Below are 13,797 nucleotides of genomic sequence, written 5' to 3' on the forward strand. Positions count from 1 at the left end.
AGCCCACCTGGTGTTAAGTGGTTACTGGAGCCCATAGACATCTACAACGTAAATGCGCCACCCACCTTGAGATATGAGTTCTAAGATCTCAGTATAGTTACAACGGCTGCTCCACCCTTCAAACCGAAACGCATTACTGCTTCACGGCGGAAATAGGCAGGGTGGTGGTACCTACCCGCGCGGACTCACAAGAGGTCCTACCACCAATAAAAAACATAGGATACTATTTTTTTAAACGTCTCCGTCCCCATTGGTTTTACTAAAAGTTAAATATGTCAGATAGGCAATAGAACTCATTTTTATGCTTTTTAGTTAGTATTTTTTAGAAATTGTTGTTTTTGCTTTCCTCTAAATAATTAATTTCACTTCACACTCTTTATGACAATGTTCACAAAATGCCTCTTGCACGTTCAGAGCTCGTGTTCAATTGGTTTTAAGCTCAAGGTAAGATATCCACTCGCAAACAGCCACCTAATAATATTTTAGATTAAAAACGCAGCACAACAACACCGAACTAAATACTAATCAGTTTTTTTTTTTAATTTCAAAATCTCGATCAAGAAAGATAGCGACCCAACTCAAACAACTATGTACGCTTTAATGCCTATCAACTATAATGAAAAGTAAATAAACAATTATTGCATTATTAGGTTATATTATTATAGGTTGTTTAATATGAGCCTGCATTATTTTTCAACAGATTTTTTTTTATATTTAGAAAACTAGTTGCTAATACATCACTACATAGTATAAAAAACAAAGTCGCTTTCTCTGTCCCTATATCCCTATATATGCTTAAATCTTTAAAACTACGCAACGGATTTTGATGCGTTTTTTTTAATAGATAGAGTGATTGAAGAGGAAGGTTTATATGTATAATAACATCCATTAAATAGTGGAGAAATCAATAATAAAATACAGTTTCCGAAGCGAAGCGAGGGCGGGTCACTAGTTACTAATAAAAGCAGTACGTAAATTAAGACAAGATTATAGAATACAATTATAGTTTTATAGGGTGGAAGGATTACTTGTGGCCCGAAGGCTACTCCAGTTTCGGCAGGACAGGTCGGCCTGCAAGGGTCACATTATGACGTTTCGAATACATTAAAATTTTCGTGGTCACGAACGACTAAAGTATTATTCGTCGGCGTAAAAAACGCTAGATTGAACCGTAAAAGTTGATTTAATTTATCTACGAGTCGTGAAAACCGAAGAGAATTCTATGATGATATTAATTAGTCTTAGATTTTCATTCAAAACCGAGTCAACATATTATTTTTTATGTGTCTGGACGTCATGCAAATTTTGAGGTTATACGATTTTGAGATATACGTTAATTTGCAAGAAAAATGATGTGTCATGAATGCGTTCTTGTTCGTAGATAGGTAGCCGTAATTCCAATACAGCTGAGACATTGGGCTTTTTTTTTCTCCTACCTTTGCTGATAACCTTAAGAGGCTATTTCAGCTTCGCCTTGACGTGTAGGTGAGCTCACGGGCCTCAAGCCGGGGAGTATTGCTAACACTGGCCCTAGCAAGAGCAATGCTTCGCAGAATCTACCACCGGAAACCGAAAGATCAGAAACGCGACCCACTAAGAAGATCCGGCGAAAAACTCAGTGGGCTGGGTCTATGGGTTAATTTAGTCGTCAAGCCCTTCGTCGCAAGCGACGGGTTCGGCGAGTACAGTGACCGGTGCTTGAGGTACGTAAAACATCGGCCTGTGGCCTCGTCGGATTCATAGACTGGCCGTCAACTCACCTTTTTCAGGGCCGTAATAGATAAAGCAACGGTCCACCCGATGGTTTATCGTTACCATCGTCCATGGATAATGCCAGGGGCACAGCCAAGCCGCTTGCTCGATAGAAACACCACCACTGAAAAGTGCTTTAGGCAAATATTACTAATATTAAACTAGGTTATTGATACGCTCAATAATGTAACCACGGTAATTGAAAACTAGCTAAACATTTGTGGAGTCTCAAGCAATCTTTCATTAGAAAAATATGCATTTTTTTTTATTAAACACATATATATCATAATACCTTAAACCAAAGCTGTACGGGAATGAGAGATTTAATCTATTTGATGGAGAACGTCTAGTTTTATATTGCTACATCTATTTAAACATACATAATGAGTTATTTTGTCTAGTACGTAGTGAGCTTGAATACTATACTCTAATACTATAGGGGTCCGGGTTCAATTCACAGTCGTAGCCCGGTACTTGAATTGAATTAGGAACGCACAGTTGTATGTAAAAGATTTCATGGTTTCATGTATTAATTAATATGATCTCGCAACCCTAAGGAGGGAGAATAAGGATTCTGAGCGATCACCGGACGTACGACGTAGATATTGAGACATGATGATTGTAAATTCTGCGGATGCGTTTTTAACTGCCCTGGGATGATGGCTACTGAACTAAGGTTTTTTTTTTCTCTCACCATCCTGTGGCGATAGCCATCATACAACACAAGATATTTAACAAATGCCTGAATCTCGCTTACGACATTTTCAAGATAAGCTTGCATATATGCAAGTTCCGAACAACAACATTCGGACCGTCGGACTACCGAGCAATATCACCCGCTCGGTGTAAGATCTTCTCTTTGTCGTAAACCTACAATCAAAACCAAAACTCATAACTACTAAATAATGAAAATAAGCAAAATAACATGTCCGTGCGTACCTGCAACATGCTGTCCGACCTTCAGTACCTACTAACTAATGGTAGGTGGTGACAGTTAAGTAGGAAAATACTGGCAATTATACCACAGATAATTTATGGAATATCAAACCAGAGCCTAAATACTAGAAGGTGCTTGAGAGGTCGACGCTTATTATGTTTCCATTTTTAAATATTATAATTATTTTTTATAATCCACACGCTGTATCCATTTAATATTGAACCTACCGCGAGAATAATTCTACTATAACGGAACTGTAGTAGTTTAGAATTATTAGAAATAATTTTATGAACTATCTAATTCAGATTTTATGTATACAATGAAAATTCAATATTTAGGAACCTAAGCTGCTGCTAATGCTCATATGTAGTGAACCAATATTTCAGAAATCGCGATTTGCTGAACCTGAATATAATATTAAAACGATAATCACTAATCTAATACAGCTTCGATAAGCTAAAAAGTTTTCTTTTAAACATTCACAGTAATTCCACTATCCGTCAAGATCAAGCTCGGATAACAGACGGCCGAATCCACAACCGTGTGCCATTGAAATGCGTATGATATTCGCGTATTATCAATGGCACATTACAATACTTTCACGCGCTACCAGACTCGTGGAGCTACACCCCCTCTGCGGCCACGCCGAAGTATATAAACCAGCAGCCGCCCTCATTTCATACAGACGCAAGTTGCACCTCGACATAGCGATTCCTGGAAGAGCCTAGTCTTCCAGCAGCGCTATCAACCGACAAAAACAAACACTATCTTTATCTTTCTTTCACTCTTTCACTTCTGTGCTTCATTTCATTACGAAAATGAAATCCATGGTGAGTACTGTTTCTATCTTTGACCAAAAAAAAAAGCTTTCTTCTATCTTCTAAAAGTAAGAAAAAAACTTAGTTAACAAAACAACATAGCCGCTTGCTAATGATTAATGTACAAATAATTCTGTCCGACACAACACCTACGGTAATGAAATGTTTCAATAATATTGATTGATGATTGAAACTCCGTTCGAATAAGAGAACGAACACAATGCTACATCTAGATAACAGTCTAAAACGCACTTTGTTTTCAAATATATTACTCAATATCCGATTTGTTGAACGCCGCAGGACACTTGACCTCCGTACACCGTGTAATATAACAAATTTAAATGAATACACTCAGTGACGTCTTAAATTAGGCTGGGGCCTTTGGGCACACAAGAATTTGAGGCCCTTTTGGAAAGTAAAAAAAGCGAATTATAATAACATTTTTTTACTGAGTATGACCATTTATTATAGGTAATCAAATACAGTATGATATAATATGTCATTAATGATATTAGAATGCTGCTGGTTTTTTTTTTTTTTTTGGTTACTTAGTAGATGGTGTACTTAGTAAATTAGGTAGGATGCGTTCAGAAATATTATTAATTAGTACAGTAGGAATAGGCGCAGTCATCGATATAATGGCGTAGTATATGCCTTATAAATAGGTACCTTCTGATAATATTACTGATTTGTGAAAAAAGTGTAATGTGCCCGACAAAAATGTTTTGAGAATAAATGTGTGAGAGAAATTGTCGATCCTTAGGGCCCCCCTGAGAATGGGGGCCCTGGGCACGGGCCCCGTGTGCCCTTATGGTAAAGATGGTATTGAATACACTGACAAGGACAACTCTATCGAAGTCGTTTTATGAAAATTTAAAACAAAGAAATTGATCTCTTTTCACCTTTATAAAAAACACGAAATATTGTCGTTTTTGAAATGCATTAGTGTTCTACCCCGTAAGATGGAGCAACATCAATGTCATAAATATTATATTTTCGAAATAAAAATAAAATACAATTATTAAACGAGCCGCTATGCTACGTCCGGAGCTAGAGCAGCAATTTGAAGCAATTATCTAATTAATTAGCTCAGCCCGTGAACAAATATAATTTAATTGTTTCAAACGATATAATAATCGGACACGTGCAACACCACATATTTTTATTTTACTTTCTAAATTTTCGTAAACTCAAATAAAACGTAGATTATGAATATTTAACGCTATTTGAAATTTAATTATGTCTGATGCATAAAATCAGTCAGAATCTAGCCAAAGTCTAATGTCTTGATTCAGTTTTTTTTTTAATTCAACCGCTTTTATAATTCATCAGGTATAATTATTTCCAAATACGTCTATGTAGTAAATTTAAAAAGTTAGACATTGAAACATTCCAAATTTTCGTAAGTACAATAAATATAAAAGCACGCAGTATTTCTAAACGTTCGCACGTATCAATGATCTCGTGTTTACGTAAATTCCATGAGCAAAGTCACGTGCACGACTGTGTGGACTTGGGTACTTCGTAATATTGTTGTTGCCACATCCTTTACAAAACTATTACTCTACGTGTTTAAGAATTCGAATTTTCATAAAACGCAACATAATATGTAAAATTCAATATGAAGAGTAATTGAAAAAATATTTTTTCTTTCTTAAGACAACTTCATAAAAGATACCTTTAATAAATAAAACAAGCACGCAAAAAAAACAGAAAAAAATGGATATGTAAAAACACGAAGGCTATGATAAATAAATCGTACCAATTTTGTGTCAATGTCACTAAAATTGCTCAGTCATCTCGGTTTCAGTCGTGGAAAATCGCAAAGTATACACACAAAGATCTACCATATCTACTAGAAAATAATTCAAATCAGGAATATTTCTAATCCACAAACGGTATATCTTTAATAACGTAACTTTATTAATTAACATCACTACTTTAAAGTTTCATATCGCCAGATCTATGTTCAAATAGATCAAGAAAAAAATAGTTTACTTTCCCCTCTGTTTTACTTTTTTTCAAGCTTTAGTATCATCAATAAAATAGTTTTAGAAACTAATGATTTGCTACTTTTTTACAAAGGTGACCTTAACAAATGGGAAATAAGATACACAAGGGTCTAAAGACTATGAAATAAGTGATTGCAATAAAATTAAAAACTCTTTTCCCACCCTCCAACATAAAGCACAATAACAGATAAAAAACAATATAATAAATAAAATTACTCTAAATCTTTAGATACCAGTTTCTGTGGTAGAAATTCGACCACTAAGCAAGTACTACTTGAATATGTGCGAGTTTCGTGCCCTTTAAAATCACATTTACAATGAATTAAATCTGCGAACACGTCTGCCTTGTCAACTGTGATTGATGTTGCAAATGAAAATGTAAAGTTCGATACGATTTATTTACATTGAGTGCTCCATTTTCGGTTCGCGGCTATTGTATTCGATCGATAATAAAAATAAAAACAGTCGTAACAGAATACCGATTCTATGATAAAAAAAAATTTTTTTAATTACGCACAAGCAATGCAAATACTTTTTACGTGTCTGATTTATATGGGTGTGTCATAATTCATTTTAAAATGTCAGTAAACACAATTTTTCATTGACATTTTTGTATAATTTGCAGCGAATTACAGTGTAAAATAATTGATCTGTATTATTAAAAACGAAAACATTGAATTATATTAAAGACCACATAAAATAAAAGACATCAAAAGGCTTTGTCTTAATTATGCCAAGTATTGTGTGCCTTTTTCTTTCTCATCGCAGGCTACTCATAATTCGCGAAACGTTCACCTATAATATTCAAGGTGAAGTTGCCATCTAGCTTGACATAGCATCGTTCATGCTCCATTTAAGCTGACAATGTCAACCGCATTTCCACCTCTTCACTTACCTCGGTTATTGCATTTCATTTCAATTTTAAGCTACCGTTCTCAGTGCTGCATTGTTCTTTAATTCATATAGAAGAGGTGATTAAATTTTAATCGACGGAACTGGTACTCTTATGGATAATGGTGGCTTATGGACATCAGGAATACCAAGGATCAGTTAAGCGGCAGCCTGTCGCTAAGGAATATCTCATCACGTACCGTTTCGGAAAAAACCCGAAATAAGTGCTTATTCTAGAATTCGATGAAACAAAAATGGTGTCTTGAAACACGCTGAATGAACGCAGTGATTCAATATTGTAGGGTTGAACTCTGGTTCAGTAGTTGGTATATTAGCAAAGAAAAGATATTTTTTTTTATTGCTTAGATTGTTGGACGTGCTCACAGCCCACCTGGTGTTGAGTGGTTACAAGAGCCCATAGACATCTACGACGTAAATGCACCACCCACCTTGAGATATAAGTTCTAAGGTCTCAAGTATAGTTACAGCGGCTGCCCCACCCTTCAAACCGAAACGCATTACTGCTTCACGGCAGAAATAGATTGGGTGGTGGTACCTACCCACGCGGACTCACAACAGGTCCTACCACCAGTAAAAAAATGGCGGTATCACATCCAAAAAAACCTTTCTCATTGAATTTGCGGTATGCGAGATCAAAATTGCCAACAAAGCAAATTCCGAAAAGTCTTATTTTGCACTTCAAACGGATCTCTTTTAGTTTTGTGTTATTAAGAATGAAAACGAAAGCTTAGATGAAATCCATTGCAAATTCACACTTTGAAGTGTGCGATTTATTGCATGTATCATTCCATCAGAAACCGGAGAATATCGCGTCGATAGATAATGTTAAAAAACCATTCGATTATTATAATGTTTGTTAATTCAATAAATATCCCCGCACGTGTTCATCGGTGTAAGGCTCAGACGACGCGATAGTGTTGTATAGAACTTATTATAGGTGGTCATACCTGATAATTGTCCTCGCCACTCACCAGGGCTTTTTGTCTGCATTCCGTTGCGGACCGATTTAGAAGGGCATGCCCACGCGCCTTCAATACTTAATCGAAATTCTAATTATTTTGTATATTATTCAATCGCAACTTCCGATAATATATTTTTTTTCTACAAATTTTTTTTTTTCCTAATGTAATAAAAAAAAACGGATGTTTATGTACTGTACACTTAGACGTGAAAAAGTTGTCTCAAAATAAGACTTTAAAAGCACTGAAGTAAAATAATTATCTATTACATAAATATTTAGATATCATTTAATTCAGTGGAATGTTGAAATCCAACATAAACACATTTAATACTTGCCCATTCATTGTGCTAGTGGTCTCAATTAGATCATTTCTGACTTGGATTGCATCAGCTTTATTTATATTAACCGAATGTTTTCAGAAGGTCAAATAATAAACTTAAACTAAAATAATAATGGCTTTTAACTAAAAGCGAAAAGTACATAAAAAACAGTTATTTAAATTCAACGTGCGTTTTTTATCCTGCCTAATGGTTGGTAGCCTACGAGGCTATTCCAAATACGCGCGGACAAGTCAACCTGTGATTTTATATTATATATGAGCTTTAATACGTCATAAGTATAAAAGACTTACAAATATCGATGCATCGAATATTATTATATACTAAGCCTACTATTCAATGCATTTTTTGCAAGAATTGCGCTGACCTACCATTTATTTTGATTGGTGTTCTTTGATAAATCAGTAAAAACTCATATTTTCAAGTATTTATTATCTACTAGCTTTTGCCCGTGACTCCGTCCGCGTGGAATAGTTACTTTGGCATAACGCTAAATTTTACCCCCACTTCATTTACGTAAAAAGTGAAAATATTTTGAAACATTCTTCAATAGCCTTCTTCAATAAATGGGCTACCTAACACTGAAAGAATTTTTAAAATCGGACCAGTAGTTCCTGAGATTAGGGTGTTCAAACAAACAAACTCTTCAGCTTTATAATATTAGTAAAGTATAAATAGTAAATTTACTGACCACCTACCATTAACCTTTGTACAAATATATCTAAAGGGTTAATAAAAATATTAAAAGCCTTAAGCGGGATTGACAAGCGAGGGTAACTGGTCTGAATATGTCGCGAGCAGGTCCGGAAGGTTTGCTTCCTGCTCACCGACCTTCGAGTGGCCTTCAGACCTTGACGCCATTCACTTACTGCTCTAAATACTTTTATAATTAAACGAGAACGAAAACTAGAGCTTAGAAAAACTAAGTCGTTTTGTTGCGGGCATGTTTATTTCTAGTTTGCATGTTAAAACGCTTCGGATATTAGATGTACCGTAGTCACTCCCAAATGAAGAATGCCGAGATTCAATTCACATCTGTCAATCATTACATCGATTTCTTTATGAACGAAAACTTTTAAATCAACAACCAATCAATAACCGTATATTAATTTCACTAAACTATTAGATTTATAATTAAATCGAGTATTACAGAGACCAGGAATCATTAATTTACACTCAATTTTACCGCAAATTCCTTATTGTACATTTTACTTTCGCATCGAAATTAACTTTCAATTGTTATAGACGACTTTGAAATTAATTCACCAATTCTTCTTTTTAGCTCCATAATTGAAATGTTCAAATTGGATTATATACCTAGTAATACATAGTACAAAGAAAGAGTAAAGTGTAAGAAAACATTAACATCGGCATAGCGCATAACCATTGAATAACTTACCCATATATTTTATAAGTGGTGTCAAAACACTAGATTACAATTGTCCGATTATGACAACCCGCCCACAACACCTTATTACCTTACTTGTACTTGTGCCATTTCTTATGACAATAACAAGGAGATTGCCACAAAACTAGAACAAGATACTGAAATTTAATATAATTTCCCACGTTGCTGGTGACCTTTTGTATTTTGATCTCTTAATTATCCACTAATACACGTCATACATCTTTACATAATGAGCATCAGATTAAATCTGCAAAATTACAAAAAGTAAAAACTGTAACCGCTAATTAATCTCACGGCAGTAATTAAATTAGCACTTTGTTTCATTAACTCAGATTTCATGATTCCATAATCTCGGTCGGTATTCTTCAGTATTCTCGCGGAAACGAATTTAATTTGCAGGATTATGTTACAAGAGTGTTGCAAGAGAGGTGAGTTGCAAGAGGTTATAGTTTGGAGGGGCAGAGCCAATCCTCCGTCTCGCCTTAGTAGGGTAGCACGTCGGCTCTCTTGAGTCTTCTAATCGGATTTGGCTGCAAGAGCAAACCGGGACATCATTAATATTCTTAAATACTAAACCAATATCTCTTTTTCAGATCGTAGTAGCTTGTTTGGCGTTGGCGTGCGGCGCACACGCGTCCGGTTGGGCCGGCCCACCCGCCAACATTGCTCTGTCTCAAGATGGACGCAATATTCTGGACACACCCGAAGTCGCACAGGCTCGTGCCGCACACATTTCCGCTCTTCAGCAGGCTTCGAAAAATAACCCCAACCCAAATGACGACGGATCATACGACCCTAGATGGGACAATGAAGAGTACTGGCAACAAGCTGAGGGTAAATGGAACGGTGCTCCCGCTCCTGCCTGGAACGCTGCCCCCGCCCCCTCATGGAACGGTGCCCATGCTGCTGCTCCTTCATGGAACGCTGCCCCCGCTCATTCCTGGAATGCTGCCGGATCTGCTCCCGCCCCCGTAGCCGAAACTCCTGAAGTAGCACAAGCCCGTGCCGCTCACTTGGCCGCTCTATCCGCCGCTAAATCTGCTGCTCCTGCCCAACAACAATGGAACGCTCCAGCTCACCAGGACTGGAATGCCCCCGCCCACCAGGACTGGAACGCTCCCGCTCACCAGGACTGGAATGCTCCCGCTCACCAATCATGGAACGGAGCTCCCTCCTGGCAATCCGGTGCCCCCGCTCACCAGCCCGCTAACATCAGACTAGCCAACGATGGTTCCGGCATCCTCGACACACCTGAGGTCGCCGCCGCGCGTGCTGCTCATTTAGCCGCCCACGCGCAAGCCGCTCACTCTGCCCCAGCTCACGCCCCTCAGCAACACTGGTGAATTAATTCGCCTCTTCTTCCCTTTCCGAGCTCCCCAAAGTGAGCCGGCTCGTAACTAGCGGTGAAGCCGTGAACGTGTTACGCTCAAGGATCACGTGGAGGTGTCTTCTTTCCTTCGATCTCTTATTGACTTTTAGTTTCAAAGTGCTAGTGCGTCAGTCTTTTTTTTTTACATATTCTGTGGCTTTTTGATACTTTTATAAAACTACTTCCTATTCTATGAACTTTTGTACATATTTAAAATATAGATTTGTATGTATGCGTAATTAACGAATCAAATTATACGGAATGGAAAATGCATAGTTATTTTAATCGCAACTACAAAACTACCTCGTCCTCGACAAATCACCGAAGGAATGGTCATTAAAAATTGAAAAATGTTAAATTTAGATCGTCAATTTTTTTTTTTTTTGTTAGTTTTAAAAATTACAATGAGTTAGTTCTAAATGATGATAAAGTTATCGTCACTTAGAATTCCTATTCCTTCCTGTTGTAATTATTTGATCGTGTGTTCTGTATAAAGTTTAGAATCGAACTTTAACTTTAATTCTATAGATAGATATATTAGGTCCTTACATAATATGAAATTAGCGTTTTGTACGGGAGGAATATAAAGACATTTTTTTTACAATACATTTAATTAATCAAAGTATGCACCGTTGTTATCTATGCACTTTTGCCATCTCATAGGTAATTCATTTATCCCTTTATTAAAAAACCATGGGGACGAGAATCAATAAACTCTTTGAAGGCGGTTTGGACTGCCGCATTGGAGTTGAATTTGTTTCCTTGTAAGATGTTGTCCAAATTCGCGAAAAAATGGTAATCTGTTGGAGCAAGGTCCGGGGAGCACGGTGGATGTGGTAGACATTCCAATTGTAGCTCATCTAACTTAGTGATTGTTTTTTGTGCAGTGTGTGGTCTTGCGTTGTCGTGAAGCAGCAGTGGCCTAGAGCGATTGACCAATCTCGGTTGTTTAGCAGCTAGCTCTTCCTTCATGGTTTGCAGTTGCTGACAATAGATATCTGCCGTAATCGTTTGGTCAGATTTTAGAAAGCTGCAGTGAACGATACCGGCCCTGGTCCACCAAACACTCGCAAGTAACTCTTTCTGAGTCGATTTTCGTTTAGGGCAGGATTTGGCTTGGCCTCCAGGGTCCAGCCATTGCGACGAGCGCTTCCGACTATCGTATAGTATACACTTTTCATCACAAGTAATGATTCGATTTAAAATTTCTTCATTATTGTGTCGGTTGAGCAAAATAAAACAGGAATCGACGCGTGTTTGCAAGATCGATTCACTCAATTCATGAGGTAGGTACCCATCGTTCAAGTTTTTTTATTCTCCCGTTTTGCTTCAAGTGAATTAATACAGTTTTATCACTTACCACGAAGCTAGCAGCTATCTCTGAAGCGCTTTGTGATGGATCCGCTTCCACAATAGCATTTAATTCTTCATTATCCACTTTGGTCTCCGGCCGTCCACGGGGTTGGTTCTGAAGGTCGAAATTTCCAGAACGAAAACTTTTTTTTTATATATAAATATCTTTGTTTAAGGAGATTATTCACCTAGTGAATATGTCACTCCATTGTACAACAAAAGATAGTAACAAAAAATTATATAAAAAAAATAAAGGAAACTGTTATCGTCTCTGAAGGCCCACCAACACAGTTTTATAAAGTGACTTAGCCATTTCAGATTCCGGGAAGGCTAATACGCAATTTACTCTTCCAACTTGTCGAAAATCTGTATAAACGAAAACGTTGAAACCAAAACGTACCGTGATTTCTTTTGCAACATCACTGGTGGTAAGACCTCTTGGACTGGTGGTAGGACCTCTTGGGAGTCCGCACGGGTAGGTACCACCACCCCGCCTATTTCCGTCGTGAAGCAGTAATGCGTTTCGGTTCGAAGGGTGGGGTAGCCGTTGTAACTATATTGAGATCTTACAACTTATATCTCGAGGTGGGTGGCGCATTTACGTTGTAGATGTCTATGGGCTCCAGTAACCACTTAACACCAGGTGGGCTGTGAGCTCGTCCATCCATCTAAGCAATAAAAAAAAAATAAAAAAAACACCAGCGCCGTACACGTCATTAATCCTTCTAGCTGTTTCTGCAGCACTGGTGCCACGGTAGAACTCTTACTCGTAAATATACTGATATTTCATGTTTTCCATAAGCGACGCCAAAGAAAGAAAAAAAATGAGGAAAAAAAACAAATGAATGACTGTTTTCAAAACCCAAATGTACCCGCTAAATGAATTTATAAATTTGAATTTGGAATTCTTAACCAAAAAGAAGTTAATTCAGATCAAAGTGGTCAGTACGACAAAACGCTAATTTCATAATATATAAGTACCTAATATAACAAATTATCTTTACTCTGAAAACAAAGGTGTAATTAGTGCACAATGTAGTGCAAGTAGTAACTGATAGTGAGAGAATTCAAAACATCAACTTATTTATTTAACGGCCGTCTGGTGTAGTGGTAAGTGACATGGTCACTACACAAGGGGGTCGCGGGTTCGAATCCCGCCAAGGGAAGATATTTGTATGATAAATATAAATGTCTTTTCCAGGGTTGTATATTAAATATATGTATGTGTATAATAAAAATCTTACATTTATTTCCGTTATCTGGTACCTGTAAGACAAGTTCTTTACGAACTTATCACGGGACCAGCTAACGTGGCGTGATTGTTAGTAAATATTTATTTATTTTATTTATTAATAACAATTTGCTTAACCGCTCATACATCTATGTAAGCTAAGTTAAATACGATAGATATATTTTATAAACGTAGATACATACTTTTATTAAGCAAATTATTACGTCAAACTACGTCATAACGAACTAAGCATTTCGTAAAACAAAATATGAAACGCAAAGAGGTCGTTAGCAATTACCTTTTACATTGTAGGTGCATGTTCCAATGTAATTAATTACTTATCTAGAGTTAAAACAATTACATATTTAAATTTCATATGAAACTAATTACAAAACAGGATCATGCCGTGTACATAGCGTGACTTTCATGCATTGAAAAGATCTGTAATGATAATTTACGAATTATAAGTATTATTTTGCCACAGCCGCAGTAACTACATACGGTAAGCAGCGGCTTGGTGGTAGGCAACGGCTTGGCTCTGCTTCTGGCATTGTTGACGTCCATGGGCCACTCACCATCTAGTGGGCCGTATGCCCGTCTGCATACCAAGGGTATTACCAAGGCCACAAAAAAATAATACGACAAAGCACATTTGTTAACCGACTTCAAAAAAGGAGGAGGTTCTCACTTCATATCTGTTTTTATA

General features: G+C 37.0%; 1 protein-coding gene and 1 long non-coding RNA gene across 2 annotated transcripts in view; one reads left to right on the top strand and one right to left on the bottom strand.

Moving 5' to 3' along the window:
- Nucleotides 1-13,797, bottom strand: part of LOC149501264 (uncharacterized) — a 344,283-nt gene that overhangs the window by 269,851 nt on the left and 60,635 nt on the right. The gene's annotated exons all lie outside the window — the stretch shown is intronic.
- On the top strand, nucleotides 3,371-10,778 carry CPH31 (cuticular protein hypothetical 31). The gene is made up of 2 exons (XM_089733486.1): nucleotides 3,371-3,519; nucleotides 9,732-10,778. The coding sequence occupies exons 1-2, from the start codon at nucleotides 3,508-3,510 to the stop codon at nucleotides 10,479-10,481; spliced, it is 762 nt and encodes a 253-aa protein (XP_089589612.1). The 5' UTR covers nucleotides 3,371-3,507; the 3' UTR covers nucleotides 10,482-10,778.

Source organism: Bombyx mandarina, chromosome 16, assembly GCF_030267445.1.
Source record: "Bombyx mandarina strain Sakado chromosome 16, ASM3026744v2".
Taxonomy (NCBI): Eukaryota; Metazoa; Arthropoda; class Insecta; order Lepidoptera; family Bombycidae; genus Bombyx; species Bombyx mandarina.